The 23,726-nt window shown below is 33.9% G+C and overlaps 1 protein-coding gene across 6 annotated transcripts in view; it reads right to left on the reverse strand.

Annotated features, from left to right (window-relative positions):
- Positions 1 to 8,962: 8,962 nt before the first annotated feature.
- The window catches only part of LOC143072799 (uncharacterized), a 41,887-nt gene continuing 27,123 nt past the window's right edge, over positions 8,963 to 23,726 (reverse strand). Inside the window, exons 7-8 of one of the 6 annotated variants that reach the window (XM_076247898.1) lie at positions 15,356 to 15,422; positions 13,562 to 14,600 (exon numbers count right to left, since the gene is read on the reverse strand). In XM_076247898.1, coding sequence (XP_076104013.1) covers positions 14,531 to 14,600; positions 15,356 to 15,422 — 137 coding nt within the window. In that variant the 3' untranslated portion in view covers positions 13,562 to 14,530. Of the gene's footprint in view, positions 9,244 to 13,561; positions 14,601 to 15,340; positions 15,423 to 16,257; positions 22,076 to 23,726 lie in introns of those variants that run through there. The other 5 variants (XM_076247901.1, XM_076247899.1, XM_076247903.1 and 2 more) reach the window with 5 other exon arrangements.

Raw genomic sequence — 23,726 nt, forward strand, 5'->3', positions numbered from 1 at the left:
CAGTATCATTATTATTACGGGATTAATCATCTGTCTGTGATAAATTGACTCTGACGCTATATCTATAGGCCACAGTACCATTATTGCTACAGAATAAATCACCTGACTGATAGATTGACTCTGACACCACGTGTATAGGCCACAGTGCCATTTTTGTTACAGGATAAATTTTCTAATGGTGATAGATTGACTATGACACCATGTCTATAGGCCACAGTACCATTTTTTTCTGACTGTGATAGATTGACTCTGACACTATGTCTATAGGTCAAAGTATCATTATTGTTTCAGGATAAATCATCTGACTGTGATAGATTGACTCTGACACCATGTCTATAGGTCACAGTATCATTATTGTTACGGGATAAATCATCTGACTGTGATATATTGACTCTGACACCATGTCTATAGGTCACAGTATCGTTATTATTACGGGATAAATCATCTGACTGTGATAGATTGACTCTGACACCATTTCTATTGGTCACAGTATCATTATTGTTATAGGATAAATCATCTGACTGTGATAGATTGTTTCTGACATCATGTCTATAGGTGACAGTATCATTATTGTTACAAGATAAATCATATGACTGTGATAGATTGACTCTGACACTGTGTCTATTGGCCACAGTACAACTAGTGGTACAGGATAAATCATCTTACTGTGATAGATTTACTCTGACGCCATTTCTATTGGTCAAGGTATCATTATTGTTACAGGATAAATCATCTGACTGTGATAGACTGACTCTGACACCATGTCCATAGGTCAGAGTATCATTATTGTTACGGGATAAATAATCTGACTGTGATAGATTGACTCTGACACAATGTCTATAGGTCACAGTATGATTATTATTACGGGATAAATCATATGACAGTGATAGATTGACTCTGACACCATGTTTATAGGTCACAGTATCATTATTGTCACGGGATAAATCATCTGACTGTGATATATTGACTCTGACACTATGTCTATTGGCCAAAGTACCACTAGTGGTACAGGATAAATCATCTGACTGTGACATATTTACTCTGACGCCATTTCTATTGGTCAAGGTATCATTATTGTTATAGGATAAATCATCTGACTGTGATAGATTGACTCTGACACCATGTCTATAGGTCACAGTATCATTATTGTTACGGGATAAATAATCTGACTGATAGATCGACTCTGAAACCATGTCTATAGGTCACAGTGTCATTATTATTACGGGATAAATCATCTGACTGTGATAGATTGACTCTGACACCATTTCTTTTGGTCAAGGTATCACTATTGTTACAGGATAAATCATCGGACTGTGATAGATTGATTCTGACACTATGTCTACAGGTCACAGTATCATTATTGTTATAGGATAAATCATCTGACTGTGATAGATTGATTCTGACACTATGTCTATAGGTCACATTATCATTATTGTTACAGGATAAATCATCTGACTGTGATAGATTGACTCTGACACCATGTCTATAGGTCACAGTGTCATTATTGTTACGGGATAAATAATCTGACTGTGATAGATTGACTCTGACACCATGTCTATAGGTCACAGTATCGTTATTATTACGGAATAAATCATCTGACTGTGATAGATTGACTCTGACACCATTTCTATTGGTCACAGTATCATTATTGTTATAGGATAAATCATCTGGCTGTGATAGATTGTTTCTGACATCATGTCTATAGGTGACAGTATCATTATTGTTACAAGATAAATCATATGACTGTGATAGATTGACTCTGACACTGTGTCTATTGGCCACAGTACAACTAGTGGTACAGGATAAATCATCTGACTGTGATAGATTTACTCTGACGCCATTTCTATTGGTCAAGGTATCATTATTGTTACAGGATAAATCATCTGACTGTGATAGATTGACTCTGACACCATGTCCATAGGTCAGAGTATCATTATTGTTACGGGATAAATAATCTGACTGTGATAGATTGACTCTGACACAATGTCTATAGGTCACAGTATGATTATTATTACGGGATAAATCATCTGACAGTGATAGATTGACTCTGACACCATGTTTATAGGTCACAGTGTCATTATTGTTACGGGATAAATCATCTGACTGTGATAGATTGACTCTGACACTATGTCTATTGGCCAAAGTACCACTAGTGGTACAGGATAAATCATCTGACTGTGACATATTTACTCTGACGCCATTTCTATTGGTCAAGGTATCATTATTGTTATAGGATAAATCATCTGACTGTGATAGATTGACTCTGACACCATGTCTATAGGTCACAGTATCATTATTGTTACGGGATAAATAATCTGACTGATAGATCGACTCTGACACCATGTCTATAGGTCACAGTGTCATTATTATTACGGGATAAATCATCTGACTGTGATAGATTGACTCTGACACCATTTCTTTTGGTCAAGGTATCACTATTGTTACAGGATAAATCATCGGACTGTGATAGATTGATTCTGACACTATGTCTACAGGTCACAGTATCATTATTGTTATAGGATAAATCATCTGACTGTGATAGATTGATTCTGACACTATGTCTATAGGTCACATTATCATTATTGTTACAGGATAAATCATCTGACTGTGATAGATTGACTCTGACACCATGTCTATAGGTCACAGTATCATTATTGTTACGGGATAAATAATCTGACTGTGATAGATTGACTCTGACACTATGTCTATTGGCCAAAGTACCACTAGTGGTACAGGATAAATCATCTGACTGTGACATATTTACTCTGACGCCATTTCTATTGGTCAAGGTATCATTATTGTTATAGGATAAATCATCTGACTGTGATAGATTGACTCTGACACCATGTCTATAGGTCACAGTATCATTATTGTTACGGGATAAATAATCTGACTGATAGATCGACTCTGACACCATGTCTATAGGTCACAGTGTCATTATGATTACGGGATAAATCATCTGACTGTGATAGATTGACTCTGACACCATTTCTTTTGGTCAAGGTATCACTATTGTTTTAGGATAAATCATCGGACTGTGATAGATTGATTCTGACACTATGTCTACAGGTCACAGTATCATTATTGTTATAGGATAAATCATCTGACTGTGATAGATTGATTCTGACACTATGTCTTTTGGCCACAGTATCACTAGTGGTACAGGATAAATCATCTGACTGTGATAGATTGACTCTGACGCCATTTCTATTGGTCAAGGTATCATTATTGTTACAGGATAAATCATCTGACTGTGATAGATTGACTCTGACACCATGTCTATAGGTCACAGTATTATTATTGTTACGGGATAAATAATGCATTTACGTTGGATAACTGTATATTGATTTGGGGTATGATCTACATATCATATAAGAATAAGAATAAGAATAAGAATAATTTTATTGCATCATACACCCAAAAGAGGGTCAACGCAAAACAAACAAGTTCACAACATAAAGAACATAGACAATTATAGTCCAATGATAATCACAAGATAACAAAACAAATACAAATACATAATACTATCTAAAACATGAAATACATAGAAAAAATAAACGAAAAACAACAATCAAGTTTACAGGGTCAGAGTTTGATATATAAATATGCTATTGAGAATGTTACATTATTAATGGTCAATTATTATATTAAATTTAATCAATTCATTTGAAAGTTCACCTTTCAAATAAGTTCCCAAATGAACCCCGGAAATTTGTCTCCTGGTTTGATCTGCAATAACGTTTTGACGTCATATTTTAAATATTGTATATAAGTATAGGTCATTCTTTCTTAAATATTTATATAACTATAGGTACTGAATTTCAGTGAATGTTATATTAAAATGGGTACGTTTTTTGAGGCAAAAATGGCACACCCCTACCAAAAAAATATCGAAGTTAATACAACACATCTCAAACAATCTTTCATTTCTAAAGTAAATCATTTTTTTTAAAATTTCAGTTCTATAAGGGACTTACTTACTTTGAAAGCAAAGAAAGGGGACTGGGCACTGTGTGTTTGTTTTTTGTTGTATTTTGCTTAGATTTTGTTTTTTCGTTTTGTTTTTATTTATTTTATTTATTTGCTTATTTGCTGTTGTTATATTTTCATTTATCTTTTTTTAAGATTAAAAGTGCCGGAAAGAAGGAGGAGGGGGGTGGGGGGGGGGTGTCATTCAGATTCTTGAAAAAAAAACTAATTTGTCCAGACAACGGCGACGACAAAGTATTTTTAAGTATCCTATATGACTGTCCATTTTCAATGGATAGTAACATGTAAAATTTAAAAGAAAATATATTTTTGAGATCTGAAAAATAAACCAGTTAAGACTTTTGTCGTGTTCTAAAAAAATGGTATTGCTAAAAATTACTAGGAAAATGAGAAGGCTTTCTTCATATGTAATCCCCGTTTCAGAATCCTTGGAATTGACCCAAAAGGGGTAAGAGAAACAAAATTCAAAATCATGCAGTTCAAAAGAAGGCTCGCAATATATTTGTTTAAATCTAATGAAGTGTACAATACATTTATGGATTTTTAGGGTCATCGGACGCAAAAATGAAAATTGAAATGTCAAAAATTCATACGCATTTAAACAACAAGCGTGTTACATATAATGACTCCTAAAGGACACCGTAATTAACACCCCTGAAGAAATCAGTAGAGGACTTTGCTATGCACTTCACGTTACCCGTAGCAAAATACTGAACATCCATTTTAAGTGAACTAAGATGATCATATTCTGTGAACTATAGACATTTTGGTATTAAATGAGACTCTAGTAGGGATCATCCTGCTTGCCCTACATTCTCAGTTTTAGATTTTAATAGATAGTTGCCAAATTTTATGCAGTGTTTCTCCAGCCAGTGGAGGAATTTACAGAACAACAACACCCCCAGAAAGGATACGTTACAGGTCAGACATTTTAAAAGTTTTTGTTGTCTTATTTTAGTTTTCATTTTTTTTTTTATTAAATTTGACTATATACTGCACAATTATTGTAAAAAAAACACAGCAAAAGCGTACTTGGTATGTCCTACGTGGAGATTGTAAGTTCTCGTTGATGTTACAAGAAACAGTAAAATCATAAAAAAAAACTTCAGATCATAGATTTATTATCTATGTTCAGATTTACTGATTACTCGAATTCATGTCAATTTTTTCATGCAAGTGGCTCTCCGTACGAACAATTCGTACGGCGAGTCCCAGGGCTCCTAGTACGAACTGCCATATAGATGAAACGTATACGAATTTCCAAATTTCGGTCTTGGAATAAATCCCGTGAATGGTGCATTGACTTTGACCCAAAAAAATCATTATGTCGAAATATAAAATCATTCAATTGATAGACTAGCCTGATGTTTAGTGACTATATGGACATGTATCCTACAAAATTTTAGATGAAAATGCCAAACACACTAAGAATACGCAAACATCTTAACTGACGATGGCTGGTTATTGTTAAAAGAATTGATGATTCAGAATAAGGAGCATCATGAATGGGATTGTTTTGCTTGTAAACAAAAACTTGGTGTTAAGGAAACTCTGGCATGTGATTGCTGTCTAGAGTGGCACCATCTGCAAATGTGTCCATCTGAAATGTGTGCCCAAACAAACGTATTGGATCTGTAAATCTTGTAAGTAGTTTCATGCGTTTAAGGCAAAATACAGATTTGAACTTAATATATTTAAATGTAAATTATATGTCTATTGTAACATTGAAATTAAATTTCCTACTTCCATGAACCCCATAGTACGTAAGTTCAATGATGGCTGATAATTATTTTAAGTAATTTATATTTCTTATTTGATATGAGCATGTTTATATTGATTCTATATTCATTATGTTTCCTTCTATTTCTCTCATTGCATGAATTTGTTTTCATTTTAAGTCATGTTTAAAATTTATTGACTGTTTTACATTTTATTTAAAATTGTTAAAGACATTTTAATCTGTGGCTCTATGTGGATTCTGCATATTTTAAGTATTTGATTTTAACTGGGATCAATATAAAACGATTGGGATTTGAATCTCTCAGTATTTCTATGATACAACAGTAAATTTTCTACGTCGTGTCTCAAACTTTCACCTATAACTTTTGATTTACTCATCATAAAATTATTCTAAAAATTATGCAGGGAAGCTGATTTATTACTGATTTGCAAGATTAAATTTTCTTTCGCATAACAATAAAATCCTAATTTTAGAAAAATAATAAAGGCATGAGGGGTAGTTTTCTTGTGAAAAGAGGTCGTAAAAATGTCAAGAAACCTTCCAATAAACAATTGAAGTTATCGATGATTAACGAGCGGCGGAATACTAGAAATCAAGAAAATTGCGTAACTTTAACTGGTTAGTTTACCTGTTAAATTCCACACTACTATTATGAAATTTAACCTGGATAAAGCTCTTAATATTGGCTTTGTAACCATATAAAATTTATGCAGGTGAGAATATTTACAGTGTGATTTTAGTTTTACTGACGTGACCCCACTAACGGAAATTTACATCAAATTTTTGGGGTTCAAAAACTGAACTTTTCATTATATATTTTTGAACTAAATATTCAACTAAATTTAAAGAAAAATATATCATAGGATGCCTCGAAGTTTCCTCTTTTCAGTCATATAATTTTAAAGTATGAAATATTTTTGGGAAAAATAGAGTGTTCCCAAATTCACGCCTACCAATCTCTCTCATTCACCACCAAATGTGATGCAAAGAAATTAATGAGAGAGACACCCGGTGCTGAATGAGAGAGATAAATTTTAGATCAATTAGAGGTAAGTACGTAAATTAAGACCCCTTATTCAATTTGTTTTAAAAATCAGAGAATGCTATTCTGTGGCAAATTCATTTCTCTATACGTTGGTATTCATTGCTTGCATGTAAACACAAAACTGACAACGTAAGACGTTTTCTCCTACAAACATGTCAATGGAAATACAAGAAAAAAAGTCAAACAATTGTCCAGAAATCAATGTTAATCTAATCTTATCTTACCAATTTCACTGTTGTAGAAAGTTTACCAGCAAGGTATCACTACCATGTCATATCAAGTGTCAGACTCTATCCGTTTTCTCTCAATCATTCTTTGAAGTTAGTGGTGATGCATGAGAACTAGTGGTGATGCAGGAGAAAAGTGGTGGTGCATGAGAGGACAACAAATTTCTTTATGCTTATATCAAAGTGTTCGACAATTATCATGTGAAATGACTGTTTCAAGTTTCAGTTATTCATCAAAACCTGAAATTGTCTTTCTGGGGACCTTAATTATCATGTTTACCTGGTTCAGTCGACATTGCGAAAGCAATGCGATGTCTGCCTTTTTGATTTTCTCTATTTTCTGATAATAAAGTTACCATTTTCATGTAATTTATCAAAATAGAGGAAGATTACCAAGAGCAATTTTTGTCCGTCCCGCCTGCAACAAAAGTCATGAAGGCGAGACGTAGCGCTCCTTAATTTCGTCGTCGTCGTCGGCGTTGTGATGATCAACATCTGGTACACCCTGTGTTTAAATTCCTTTAAACATTAATAACTTAATCAAATCATTATGAAATCATTTGAAATTTAGACAGTGACTTTATGTTGAGGAGGCACTATCTATAACAATATTTTGAGAGAAAAAAAAGTTTTATTATTTTTTCTGAATTTTATTGGCAAATGGACAGTATATTGCACATCATATTTTGTACACGCTATGGTTAAAAAAAAATTCAAACATCAATGACTTCATCAAATCTTAATCAAATCATTTGAAACTTGGATAGCAGCTTCTTCATGATCAAGAGAAATAGCATGTTTCAAAACTAAATTTTGAGAAAAAAAAAAAGATTTTCTTTCTGAATTTCACTGGTAATTGGAATAAGTTTTTTGCACTTTACATTTAGGTTCAGTCTGTAGTTAAAGTTCTTTAAACATCGTTTACTTTATCGGCATGTCTCTTTGGAATTCCTTCTAAATTGGATCGAGGCACCTTTATGATCAAGAAATTGTACCTAAAAATATTTATCTATTTTTCCACAATGTACTGATAAATGGACTTAGGTTTGTTTTTTTTTTAATTTTTTTTTTTTGCATTTCACATTAAAGGGTAGTGTATTGTTAAAGTTTTTAATTATCAATATTTATATCAAACCTTCATGAAACTAACTGAAACTAGTACCAAAGCTTTTAGTGATAAAAGTACAGTGTTTTTATCAAAATTTAACAACAATATAGATTTTTCCAAAATTGATTGATAATAAGACTTATTTTTTGTCAATTTACATTCTGGTACAGTCTGTTGTAAATCTTTCCGTCATCAGAGACTCTTATTAAGTATTATGAGGTGGGGAACATTTTTCTTCAGGACAGTTTTTGAAGATCAACAAATTAAGAGTTACATGTTATCACTGATTCCATGGAACCTTAACGAATTTTTATAGTATGGATTTATTTTTCCAAAGGCCACATCTGTCTAACCCCTCGCATGCATATGCACCAGTTCAAAGGCAGGAAAATATTGGCCATGGGTACATTTAGTAGTTCTATTTTGTATGTTTGTTGATGTTGTGACAAACTAATGTGTTATACTGTTCGATATATATTTTTTTTAAATCTTGTCGGGGTCATTCAGAGCTTGATACCCTGTTGAAAAACTTGAGGTGACCACAGTGAATTTGTGTCTTGTATTATGACCGTTTTTTATTCATGCCTATGCCGTTCTAAGCCAAGTCACCATTCATGCAAAAGTTACCTTTATCAATGAGCAAATTTGAAAATACTGATCATATACACCATTGGAAAAATAAAACCATATTATAAAAAACACTCCAGGTATTCTTCCTCTATTTTTACAAATTGAGATGCAAATGGTAAAGTTATACCGAAAATAGAGAAAAATCAAAAAGGCAGACACCGCATTGCTTTTGCATTGTCGACTGATTCAGGTAAACATGATAATTAAGGTCTCCAGAAAGACGATTTCAGGTTTTGATGTATAACTGAAACTTGAAACAGTCATTTCACGTGATAGTATAGAGAAATGAATTTGCCACAGAATAGCATTCTCTGATTTTTAAAACAATTTGAGTAAGAGGTTTTAATTTACACACTTACCTCTAATTGATCTAAAATGTATCTCTCTCATTCAGCTCCGGATGTCTCTCTCATTAATTTCTTTGCATCACATTTGGTGGTGAATGAGAGAGATTGGTAGGCGTGAAATTGCGTCATGAAGTGAAAAATTCTGCGGTAGATTTCTATAAAAACAAAAATTACCCAACTTTTAGAGCAAAATTTCTGTACTTTGGAATAAAACTCTCTGTCAAAAAACTATATCATCCCATGCAGGAATCTTTTCTCTTTAAAATTTTCGGATTAATCAGATGAAGCATTTTTGAGTTACTGTACGACATTCAAGAAATATGGCATTTTTTTAAAAATCAAAGTCCCATAACTCTGGACACATCGCAAAATTGGAAAAAAAAAGGTAACCAGACATTACCAATTCCAGCCTAATTTTAAAATTTCAGTTCAATTGGATGAAGCATTTTTGAATTCATGAACGACATACAAGAATAAAGAGCTTGGCCGAGTGCACCATGATATGACCGCAATGATCGACAAGTGTTGACACACTTCTAAAGTGGACACAATAATATGTTTGACACAGTAATTTGCTGGACACAGAAATTTCATTAGTACTAAAAAGCACCACTTTGGCCCTTAATAGGTTGGAAAAACTGCAAGTCCTAGCTAAAATTCTCTGTTGGAAATTTCATAAGGACTCTAAAGAAAAAAAAAACCTTTGAAATTGGACGAGAAATAAAAAAGTTTGTTTTTTGGGATTGAGCACCACTTTCGCCCCAAATAGCTCGGAAACGGTACAAGCTACGTTAAATCCTTCGAGACTCTATCAGTGCAGAAGTTCATAAGGAAAACAATGAAAAAATCAAAATGAAAATAAGATGAAAAATAAAAATTTCATGAAAAAAAAAGAGAAGTCCGTTTTAGCCCCTTTTAGCTCTGAACCCTTAAGTCCTAGCTCAGATCTGTAAAAATTCACTTATTTTCTATGATACTCTTTGATCTCACCAATCTTAGTATTTACAATTACGTGTATTTCATTTCTCAAACAAAATCTTCATATTAAGTAGTGTTGTCAAATTGAACAATTATGCCTAACCGGTTAACCGAATAATCGTTCGACCGATTAACCGGTTAACCGGTAGTTAGGTTGATGTTCAAAGTCTTATACAAAGTACTTCACGAATGACTGGTTTTATGATACAATAAATTGACATTTATCCCAGGGTATTATAACACAATAATGCAAACACTAACACAATTAGGATTTCAATATGTAATAAATTACAAAAAAAAACAAATTTATAAGTATGTACATTTAGAAAGAACGAAAGAAGAGTTATTCACATTTTTCCTCGGGTACATAGTTTTTATTCAGGAATATTATCTGGTCGATCACAGAGGAAGATAGTCGATTTCTCAGTTTAGTAACAATGAGACCCGCGCATGAAAAGATTCGTTCTGACGGAACAGAGGTAGCAGGAATACTTAAATATTGTCTAGCTAACACAAAGAGTCTGGGGAATTTACAATTATTTTCTTTGCACCACTCGAGTGGGTTTGAATCTTGCACAGCACGCTCCTTGATGTATAAGGACATTTCCGATTCATCTTGAAAGGACGTATCTTCGTCGGTGTCAAACAAAAGAAAGTCCAAAGATCGTTGGACTCTTTGTTTCTTGGCTGGTTGCTTGTCAACTTCAGTTCCAAGGTTTTTTTATGACGTTTTAACTGCGGGCTTTAATGGCACATCGTCTAACTTGGACTCTAACATTTCAATGGCGACTTTTTTTTGTTCTGGGGAGAAAAAGTTAAGTGTTCTATGCCTCGGATCAAGTAAGGACGCTAAAGCATGCTGTGTAGATGCAGTTTCAATGTCATACGGTTTAAAGCGGGTGATGAGTTCTTCTGAAATACTTGCTTTCATTTTATGCGCAAGAGCACTATCCTCTTCAGAGTTTTTTAGGTGTTTTTTTAAGAGTCCGTTGACAATAGGAAGCATTACAGAGGCTGATACGTCCTTTTCCAGACACATGTATGTTGTAACATGAGACATTTGCTTCAATACTGCGGAAATTTCAACCAGATAATCCCACTCATGATCTTTGAGAAGCATATGTGTGTCACATTTCTTAGTAACAGTTGTATCTAGCATTACATCCGTAATAACTCTGCGTTGTTCACATAGGCGTTCAATCATTAGCTGAGTCGAATTCCATCTCGTAACTACGTCTTGTATAAGTTCGTTCTGTCTTAGTCCGAACAACTTTTGTCTTTTCCTCATTTCTGCAGTTATTGTAGTTGAATGCTTGAAATGTCCCACTAACTTACGAGCATGTGAAGTAAGTTTGGCAATAGCGGGTATTTCCAAGCATGGTTTAATGCAAAGCTGAATGGTATGACCAAAGCATCTCATATCGTCAAAGTCACATTTCTCTGATGCACAATTCATGTTCCTAGCATTGTCATGTACAGAACTCACAATTTTACCGTCCAATTCAAACTCTGAAATTGTAGATTTCAGTCGTTCAGCAAGATTTTCGCCTGTATGGCGTTCAGGCATTTCACGAGTAACAAGCACATTTGACTGTAAATTCCAGTCTTTGTCAACGTGATGTTCTGGACTGTTAAAAAGCTTTTTGTAGCATTCGATGTCCATGTATCAGAAGTAAGGGATACGCTGTCAATGAGATTTAACTCTTTAATCAAACTCTCTTTTTTGTCACTATATGACTTTTCTATTCTGGATTTTATAGTATTTCTAGACGGAATTTTAAATTCTGGAGCTATTATCGACATAAGTTTTGAAAATCCTTTTCCCTCAACAATGCGAATGGGTAGGTAATCCAATATAATCATATCCACTATTGAATTTGTTATTAGTTCAGATTGAGTAGACGAAAATCTTCTAGATTTGGGTGTCTGAACAAAGTCTAAAACCGATGACTGCTTAACTTTCTCAGGCGTTTCAGAAAAGTCATTGGGATGCTTTAACTTCAGATGATTCAGCATATTACTTGTACCACCAGTATAGACTAATTCCATTTCACATAGTTTGCATTTCACTATTTTGGAGTCGGCATTACGTTTAAAAAAAGACCAAGCCTTAGATGACGGAGGTGGCATATTTACATGTACGCACACACAATATAAAGTCAAAGTGAAGAAATAAACTAAATCGTAAAATTTATTCAGCATGTTCAGCTTACAACTGTTCAAAATAAACTTAATATGCTAATTATGTTTACATTATACTTGCCCGGAGCTGACAGACAAGTTGTCTATGTGCTAATTAAGTAATAAAATTTAAATGTTTTCAAGGTTAACAAGATTAATCAATAAACTGAACAATTGATCTGTCTAATCAAGTACCAATCAATTCGTACAATCATTTCACATTATTTACTAATGATTTCAGTACACATTTACATCAATTTTATTAAAATTTTAAAAAGGTCCGGTTAACCGGTAAGCGTTTCTGGTATTCGGTATTCGGTCGTTCGACTGGTTAACCGTTGACAACACTAATATTAAGTGATCAATGACTTGTTTGTAGAGCTTTTATTGCTGATCATTTTTGCAATTTTTAATTTTTTTTTTATCTATTAAAACTTATTAGATAATAGCCAAAAACATTAAAATTGGCCAAAAATAGTCTTTTATATGCAATAACCCCTATGCGGGGGCCATCCGACAATTTTAACTCAAAAGTAACTAAGGTAGATCTTGTCAATCTGAACATTTGTCACCCTGTCAGATTTTCTCAATCTGTTACAGTTTCCAAGATGGCAGTTAATATTTGCATTTTACCCCTATGTTCTATTTTTAGCCTTGGCAGCCATGTTGGTTGTCCGGCAGAAATGTCGTTCACAACATTTAAACTAGTTACCCTAAGGATGATTGTGGCCAAGTTTGGTTCCATTTTGGCTTGGCAGTTTCAGAGAAGAAGATCTTTGAAAAAGTTAAAGGACTGACGATGACAGACGACGACGGACGCCAAGTGATAGAAATAGCTCACTTGGCCCTTTAGGTCAGGTGAGCTTAAAACTAGAAATTTATATACCTATAAATTTGCTTCCATTTGGTCTCATCAGTCAGGGTAGGAATCAAATTCATGGTTTCAAGAAATATCTATATCATCTGACTTTCCCTGAGACCTTCCTGGTTCTAAAAGTTAGTACATAATTGTTAATGTACATAACTATTCCAAACTTGAGCTTTTAATTTTTTAAAAATCATCAATTTTTATTTTCATTTCAAAAATTGTATTCAGAGGATATTTAATATTTGACAACAAATAAAAATAAATAATTCTAAGTTTAATTTAAACTGAACCAGGAAAGTTTCGACCTGCCAGTTAAGCATTAGGACATGCAAGTATTTACATATATATATGAACATAAATACAATAAAAATTTGATGCCTGAAAACTGTAGAAGCAAGACAAAATACTCTACCAACTGAGGATTACCCCATACAATTTAGCTAATCTATTGGGAGTCCTCAAAACAAAATTATATACATAAAATAATATACAAAAAGGTGAGTTGACCAAAGAAATAAAAAACAATACCTTATACACAACAAACAAGCAAGTAAAATGTCATATGAAACAAGTATTAACTATTATATTAATTTTACACAGTATTTTCAGAAAATTTCCAAATCTTCAACTGTCCATGTTTTATGGGTGAACAGAACTTCAGCTGATAATGTGATTAAACTTTTGTCGTATACATCCTTTGTATAGTGTAATTCATTAGTTTGAAGTGCAGATTTTGAATATTCTATAGGAAAAGTATGATTTAAGGCGTATAATACAAGCATATCAATAACAATATAGACTAGCTACATCCCTTTTTGATATTTATCCCATGGCTTTTTTTCAAGATGCACTTTATATTTTCTTATCAAGTTAGTTATAAGAATAGAGGATGTGGTATGATTGTCAATGAGACAGTCATCTGGAAAGGTTCCAAGTACAAATAAAAATTTATCTACAGGTTACCGTACGGCTTTCAACAATGGACAAGAATCCACAACATAAAGTAAGCTGTAAAAAGCCCCTAAACAAGAAAATGTGACACAATTCAAGATAACAACAAACCTTTATAAATTTAGATTTACCTTTATAAATCAAGGCATCATGCATCCCCTGTAGGTCGATATTAACAGAGATTTTCATATACAATGCTATAAACCTCTTTATATAAGCAAAAGTAATACATGCATATAACTGCCAATAAGTGCACTCTAAATCTAAGACTACTTTTTAACTCATGTAATTTATATCAAAAGAGCAAAACCTAAGAAGATATAATTGTAACAGGATGCTGTTATAGATGTCCAAAGAAACACAAATTGAATTCTCCTTCAAATCAAAAACTATCTCCAGGGCCTGTATAATTCTAGAAATGCCCCTCAGGGCACTAACCTTGTATGATCAGTGAATGTGCCTTGCTAAAACATAGGGTAATCCATGATTACAAAGTTCGCCTCATCTGCAACATTCTTTGTACCTAAGACAAACCTATAAAACACAATAATTCATAAAAGTAAGAGCTTTACCTAAGGAGGGTCAACTATGCATGAAATGTAGGTCAAATTACATGATCCTAGACCATATAGTGACTGAGAAATGAACTCGACATAAACTTTAACCAAAGTCAATCAAGCATGAAATGTAGGTCAAATTGACCTATTTTGGTATGCATGCTGACAGGCTCCCAAAGTTACATCCCCACATCAAGTGACACGATCCTAGGTCATAAAGTATCCGAGAAATGAACTCGGATGTAAACTTTAACCAAAGTCAATAAAAGCATGAAATGTAGGTCAAATTGACCAATTTTGGTATGGATGTTGCAGGCTCCCAAAGTTACACTCCCACATCAAGTTATATGATCCTAGGCCACATAGTATCTAAGAAATGAACTTCGACGTAAACTTTAACCAAAGTCAATCAAGCATGAAATGTAGGTCAAATTGACCTATTTTGGTATGGATGCTGACAGGCTCGCAAAGTTACATCCCCACATCAAGTTACATGATCCTAGGCCACATAGTATCTGAGAAATGAACTCGGACGTAAACTTTAACCAAAGTCAATCAAGCATGAAATGGAGGTCAAATTGACCTATTTTGGTATTGATGCTGACAGGCTTGCAAAGTTACATCCCCACATCAAATTACATGATCCTAGGCCACATAGTATCTGAGAAATGAACTCGGACGTAAACTTTTAACCAAAGTTAATCAATGTGTACTTACATTTTTGATACTTACCAATCACTTGGTGTGAAAGTTGAAGGAGCCTTCCTTTTTCTCTTGCCAGTTTTGAGTGATACAACTTCTATTAATTCATTATTATTACAGGTTCAAGATAGGAATTAAATATTAAACAAGATGAACTGTGAGCTATTACTCACAAAAGTCTACCCCCGCTAACCATATCATTATAGGATCTGCAAGTTCGTAAACAGGAAGTAGAAGAGCAGCAGACCTGAAAACCACTTAAACAATACAGCACCCCAACCTGATACTTGATAACAAATATCTAATAGCTGTAATACATAGTAGTTGAGAAAAGTGTTACGAAAATTTTTCATTAATATCCCTGTCTAATTTATGTACTAAGTCCGTAAACAGGAAGTTGAAGAGCGACAGACCTGAAAACCGCTTACACAGTACAGCACCCCAACCTGATGCTTGATATCAAATATCAAATAGCTGTGATTCATAGTAGCAGAGAAAAGTCTTACGAAAATTTTTCATTAATACCCCTATGTCTAATATATGTACTAAGTCTGTAAACAGGAAGTAGAAGAGCGACAGACCTGAAAACCGTTTACATGGTACAGCACCCCAACCTGATGCTTGATACCAAATATCTAATAGCTGTGATACATAGTAGTTGAGAAAAGTGTAATGAAAATTTTTCATTAATACCCCTATGTCTAATATATGTACTAAGTCTGTAAACAGGAAGTAGATGAGCACCAGACCTGAAAACCACTTACACGGTACAGCACCCCAACCTGATGCTTGATACCAAATATCTAATAGCTGTAATACATAGTAGCTGAGAAAAGTGTTACAAAAAAGTGTTACGGATGGACTGACAGAGGACGGTGTTACGGCCAGAAATCGCCTTTAAATTGTAGCCAACAAAAGACACAAATCAATAGTAAAATTTAACAACATTTAATATACAAAAGTTTACAAAAGGTATTAAACAAATATTACTGTTAACTTAACTGTCAAAATATGAGTCCAATCTGTTATCTTTATCTGTATCCGGAAATCTTTCGGAATCCAATTTGAATATTACGTTCACTACTAATGTCACAATCCAGTATGATGTTGTCTTTAGAATAAAAGTGTCAATCCAAATGCTATGAATACTAATGTCTATCAATGTCTATGTCCAAGTTTAATTATGAGAGTTTAACTTTAGTGTCTGTATATATAGTGTTGTCATGGAAAATTCTAGAACACTCTATAATGGAACATTGTGGAAAATCCTGGAAAGTTTAAGGATCATTCTAGAAAGTTCCAATCATTCTGTGATTGTTCCAGTGATTCCTAAACTGCACAGTTATAAGATTATTTGGTAAACAACTATCAGGCCATACAACACAAATTAGGCCAACATAAATAAACATAATAATTACAATATCATAACACCTCCCCCCTTAAAAGAAGTTTTAGTGTAACAAAAACTTATCATGAATAATATGAACAAAAATACATAATATATACAAAGTGATTTAATAAGCTCTAGATAAAGCATCAGCTATTACATTATCTTTACCCTTAATATGTTTTACAATTACATCATATTCCTGTAACAATAAACTCCACCTAGTCAACCTCTGATTCTTGTTTCTCATTTTATGCATGAAGGTGAGAGGATTATGATCAGTATAAACAAGAATAGGATATACAGTGGGATTCAAATATACATCAAAATGTTGAAGTGCTGACAACATTGCAAAACACTCTTTTTCAATAGTTGAATAATTTTTCTGATGTTTATTTAATTTCTTAGAAAAATATGATATAGGTTTTTCAACATTATCATCTGTCTCTTGATATAAAACAGCTCCTATTCCTACATCGCTTGCATCAACGGCAAGTTTAAATTGTTTTTCAAAGTCTGGAGTAATCAGAACTGGACTATCAATTAAAAGTGATTTGCTATTTTCAAAAGCTTTTTGACAATTTCCGCTCCAGATAAATTTAGAATATTTCCGTAAAAGATGAGTCAATGGTTGAACAACAGTAGCAAAATTTGAACAAAATTTTCTGTAAAATCCAATCATGCCTAAATATCTCATAAGTTGTTTTCTATTTGTAGGAGGTGGAAATTTGGAAATAGCTTCCACTTTAGCCATAATAGGTTTTACTTGACCTTGGCCAACTGTATGCCCTAAATAATCAACAGTGGCCTGACAAAATTCACTTTTACCAAGATTAACAGTCAAATTTGATTTTGACAATCTATCAAAGGTATCATATAAATGTGTTAAATGCTGTTCCCAGCTATCACTACATACAATAAGATCATCAATATAAGCATAACAACGGTCTAAATCTTTTATAACATTATTGATCATTCTTTGAAATGTAGCTGGAGCACTTTTCATGCCAAATGGCATTACAGTATATTGAAATAAGCCATTTGGTGTAACAAAAGCTGATATTTCACGAGCTCTCTGTGTCAATGGAACTTGCCAATAACCTTTCAATAAATCAAATTTGCTCACAAATTTTGCTTGACCAATATTGTCAATACAATCGTCTATCCTTGGAATCGGATAGGAATCAGATTTTGAGACTGAATTTACTTTTCTGAAATCAGTCACGAAACGAAAAGTTTTATCTGGTTTTGGCACAAGGAGACAAGGAGAGCTCCATTCACTGTTACTCGGCTCAATAATATCATTGTCAAGCATATATTTAATTTCTTTTCTCATAACTTCAAGTTTGAGTGGATTGAGCCTGTAAGGATGTTGCTTAATTGGACAAGCATCTCCGACATCAACATCATGACAAACAGCAGTGGTTTTGTTTGGCACATCTGGAAAAAGATTTTTAAAAGAAAATACCAAAGTTTTTATTTCTTCTCTACGATCAAAAGACAGATGTGCAAGTTTTGAATCTAAATTTGACAAAATTTCTGAATTTTTCAATCTAACTGTCTCTTCCATAGTTTTACAACTAAAAATTGGTTCAATTACATCTGGTTTGTCATGATTGTTCTCAAATTTAACCATGCCTAAAGTGGCAACTGGTTTACTATCACATAGAACATTAGTACGCTCAAAATATGGTTTTAACATATTAATATGACACACTCTATTTTGTTTGCGCCGACCTGGAGTTTTTACAATATAATTCAAATCATTAATTTTACTCTCTATTGTATAAGGACCACAATATTTAGCCTGTAAAGGATGTCCAGGGACTGGCAAAAATACAAGTACCCTATCACCAGGCTCAAAAACTCTGTCCCTGGCATCTTTATCATACCATATTTTCATCTTGTTCTGTACATTTTTTAAGTTTTTCTGAGCAATTTGACAAGCAGTATACAATTTTTCTTTAAATCTAGATACATAGTCTAAAAGATTCAAGTCAGTATGTTCAGTAAGCCACTTTTCCTTAATCAATTTTAACGGTCCCCTTACAGTATGGCCAAATACCAACTCAAAGGGACTAAAACCAATGGATTCTTGAACAGCCTCTCGGACTGCAAAAAGTAGAAAGTGAACTCCATCATCCCAGTCTCTGTCAAATTGAAGACAAAAAGTTCTAATCATGTTCTTCAATGTCTGATGAAAACGTTCTAAGGCACCTTGAGATTCTGGATGGTACGCACTTGATCTATACTGAGCAATCCCTAACTGGTACACTACTTGCTGAAATAGACCTGACATGAAATTTGATCCCTGGTCGGACTGTATAGACTTAGGAAGTCCTACTAATGTGAAAAATTTGATAAGTGCTTTGACAATAGTAGGTGTCTTGATATTTCTTAGCGGAATAGCCTCAGGAAAGCGGGTAGATGTACACATGATTGTCAATAAATATGCAATTCCAGTCTTGGTCTTTGGTAAAGGTCCAACACAGTCAATTAGAACTCTGCTGAAAGGTTCGTCAAAGGCTGGAATAGGCAGAAGAGGTGCTGGTGGTATTTTCTGGTTAGGTTTACCAACAACCTGGCATATATGACATGATTTGCAGTATTCTGCAACATCATTTCTAAGTTTAGGCCAGTAAAAATGCTGCAAGATCTTAAGGCAAGTCTTCCTTATACCTAAGTGTCCAGCCAAGGGGGTGTCATGGGCAAGACCAATAATTTCTTGTCTATAAACTTTAGGCACCACCACTTGGTATATCACTCTCCATTCCTCCTCTGGGGTAGCATCAGGAGGCCTCCACTTCCTCATTAAAATACTGTCCTGATGGTAATAGCATTCGGCCACTTTGTCTGCTTCCTCCTGTGGTTGAGCCCTCTGGCTGAGCTGAAGAACCTCAGGGTCTTTATGTTGTTCTTCGAGTAAATTATTTCGGTCTAATGAATGGCTGTTCACATCTGGCCATGGCATAATAACATTTTTGTTAACACTAGGTGGTTTTATAATAGCCTTTTCTGAGTTACCAGGATCTTCAATATCAGCTATAAAAGTGTCAGAAAGGTCCATGTAATCAAACTTGTCTTCTTGCAAATTCTCATTTTGTTGTTTTCTAGCCATCGCCCTAGTAACAACACAAGCTGGATACAATTCAGCATCATCTTCAGGTGATTTAACATCCACCACCGGTTCACTGGTAACAATTGGTTCTGCAACCACTTTGTTCCTAGCTAGATCATTTCCTAGCAATAATGTAACACCCTCAACAGGGAGATTAGGACGAACACCCACAATAACTGGTCCAGTTATCAAATCTGACTTCAGATAAATACGATGGAGAGGAACATCTATACAACCCAACTCTACACCTTGTAACAAAACGGAGGCACCAACAGAAGTCTTCTCGGACAAAGGCAACACACCTTCTAACAATAAAGACTGAGAAGCTCCAGTGTCTCGTAAAATCTTAATAGGCTGAAGAGTGGTATCATCAACAATAGAAATAAACCCATCAGACATAAAGGGTTTATATTCCTCCATGTAATCACAAAAACTGGACTTAAAAGCCTGACGCGCAGGGCATTCCAATGTACTGGTAATATAAGGTGTCGTACAAGCACTGGTCTTCGGCTTATTATCTCGTTCATTCTTCTTCTGAAGTCTAAAACAATCAGCCATCAGGTGACCAATCTTCTTACAATAAGCACAAGTCAGTGACTTCTTCTCAAAAGTATCAAATTTTGGACTAGACATATTATAACTGGACTGACTCTTATTCTGTGCAACAGGCTTACTATCAGTACGCTCAGTGCTTTGATTTTTGTAATTTCCACTTGAAGTATTAACATTTTGACCCTTGAAACTTCTTTTATGTGAAAGAGTATAATTATCTGAAATAACAGCTGCATCATGTATTGTCTCAACAGTTTTGTCGTCTAAATGTGTTTTTAAGTCTAAATGAACACATTGTTTGAACTCTTCTAATAACATCAATTGTCTTAGGTTATCAAAATTGTTATCTGTTTTCTTTGACGTAAGCCATTTATCAAATAGATCTTCTTTTTCCCGAGCAAATTCCACATAGGTTTGTGAATCAAACTTTTTATAAGATCTAAATTTCTGTCTATATGCTTCTGGTACTAGCTCATAAGCTTTCAAAACTTCCTGTTTCACCGTGTCATAATCGGAACTTTTTTCTGATGGAAGTGCGGAGTATATTTCAGCGGCCTTACCCTCAAAAACACTCTGTAGCATTGTAGTCCAATATGGCTTTGGCCAATTCAAACTACAAATGAACTATGAGCAATTTTCTCAAACTGTGGAAAATATTTATCGACTGTTTTTTTCACAAAATATTGCTGCATCAAAATATTCTGATTTCGACTGGACTTTAGTGTTGCTTTCTTCTTTGACCATTTCAATTTTCATTTTCTCCATCTCTAGCCTTTCCCTCATTTCAAGTTCTTTTAATTTAAATTCATCTTCTTTTTCCTTTTTATCCATTTCCAATCTTTCCTTCATTTTCAGTTCTGCCTGTTTTAATTTAAATTCATCTTCTTTTCTTTTCTCCATCTCCTTCAAATTCATTTCCAGTTCTTTTAGTTTGCGTTCATGTTCTAATTCAAGCTGTTTTAATTTAAAGGCGTCAATATTTTCGACCTTAAGTTCAAGAGCCTCTTTACCTAAAATTTCTGCGTCAACTAATTTGTCTATAACCAAATTTTTTATAATTTGTTTTCTCATAGATACTTTAAAAACTAATTTCAGTTCTTTAGCAAGCAACACTAATTCCTCTTTCTTTAAATTATCAAAACTCTCCAGGTCTGGCGTTTTCAAAAAATTACCGGCATCAAATGCCATTTTGTAGAATTTTGTTGGCTAGTTATAATAAAAATATTGAATAAATTTTGAATAAGATATTTTCGTTCTCCCGGACGAGCCCCCAATTTCTGTTACGGCCAGAAATCGCCTTTAAATTGTAGCCAACAAAAGACACAAATCAATAGTAAAATTTAATAACATTTAATATACAAAAGTTTACAAAAGGTATTAAACAAATATTACTGTTAACTTAACTGTCAAAATATGAGTCCAATCTGTTATCTTTATCTGTATCCGGAAATCTTTCGGAATCCAATTTGAATATTACGTTCACTACTAATGTCACAATCCAGTATGATGTTGTCTTTAGAATAAAAGTGTCAATCCAAATGCTATGAATACTAATGTCTATCAATGTCTATGTCCAAGTTTAATTATGAGAGTTTAACTTTAGTGTCTGTATATATAGTGTTGTCATGGAAAATTCTAGAACACTCTATAATGGAACATTGTGGAAAATCCTGGAAAGTTACAACGGAAGTTTCTGGAATAACGTAGAAGTTTAAATTACGCATCTTTTATAAGGATCATTCTAGAAAGTTCCAATCATTCTGTGATTGTTCCAGTGATTCCTAAACTGCACAGTTATAAGATTATTTGGTAAACAACTATCAGGCCATACAACACAAATTAGGCCAACATAAATAAACATAATAATTACAATATCATAACAACGGACTGACTGACGGACGGAGGGACAGAGGTAAAACACTATACCCCCCCTCTCCTTCGGAGCGGGGGTATAATTATTACTGTTAATTTACTTAGCTGGCACTGATAACGGTAATTAAAGAGAAATTTAAAATATGACAGGTGTGTTTTTTCTTTTATATTGTCTTAATTACATGTACTTAGCCAAGTGGCATTTATAACCATGCTAATTTTTATTCCGATTAAGTTGATGCCCTGACCTCTTTTGATCTCTAGTTAACACTTGCCAATAATATAAACATACAGACCATGAAAAGAAAACTTGTTAAGTATGAAAATGGGAAAGAACAAGAGCAAAGTTGGCTCTGGACCTGCAGCGCTGGCACTTCATGGAAACATAGGTGCTTACCAATCGCAGCATAATAGTATGTAGCATTGGATAATAAAGGGAATTGTGAAAACAAAAGGAAATTGAGTACAGGTTTTTTTATATATAAAATGCAAGAAATATGACAATTTTAGCATGATATACATCTATTAAATTTTGGCCTTGGCAGCCATGTTGGTGCCCGTCAAGGACTACGGATATAATTTTAAAAATAGATACCATAAGGATGATTGTGGCCAAGATTGGTTCCATTTGACCTGGTAGTTTCAGAGGAGAAAATTATTATTTGCGAAATTTTAACCCTCACTAACACTCGGGATTAAAATTTTACACAAACAATGCAACCCATGTTAAAATCTCTGATAAACCATGGCTGCCATGAATTATTTCTTAAATAGTCAAAAACGTTAAAATTGGCCAAAAATCATCATTTATGGGCAATAACCCCTTTGCGAGGGCATCCGACAATTTTGGCATAAATGGAACTTAGGTAGATTTTGACATTCTGAACATTTTTGCCTATGTCAGATTTTCTCTATCTGCAATGGTTTTCAAGAAATTAGTCAATATTTGCATTTTACCCCTATGTTCTATTTTTAGCCCTGGCGGCCATCTTGGTTGACTGACATGGACATCATACCCTAAGGATGATTGTGGCTAGGTTTCGTTCCATTTGGCCTGGCAGTTGCAGAGGAGAAGATTTTTGTTAAAAGTTAACGGACGACGACGACGGACGCCAAGTGATGGGAATAGCTCAGTTGATCTTTCAGGTCAGGTGAGCTAATAAAAAGTGAAAGGGAACCAGGCATTACAAATTCCAGCCTAATTTTAAAATTTTAATTCAATCGGATGAAGCATTTTTGAATTAGTGTACAACATACAAGAAAAACGCATTTTTTTAACACCAAAGTCCCACAACTCTAGAACAACATATAGAAAAATCAGAAAAAAAACGAAAGAGAACCAGGCATTACCTATTCTAGCCTAATTATAAAATTTCTGATTAATTGGATGAAGCATTTTTGAGTTACTGTACGACATTCAAGAAAAATGGCATTTTTTATAAAAATCAAAGTCCCATACTCTGGACACATCG

The sequence above is a fragment of the Mytilus galloprovincialis genome, chromosome 4 (assembly GCF_965363235.1).
Source record: "Mytilus galloprovincialis chromosome 4, xbMytGall1.hap1.1, whole genome shotgun sequence".
NCBI lineage: Eukaryota > Metazoa > Mollusca > Bivalvia > Mytilida > Mytilidae > Mytilus > Mytilus galloprovincialis.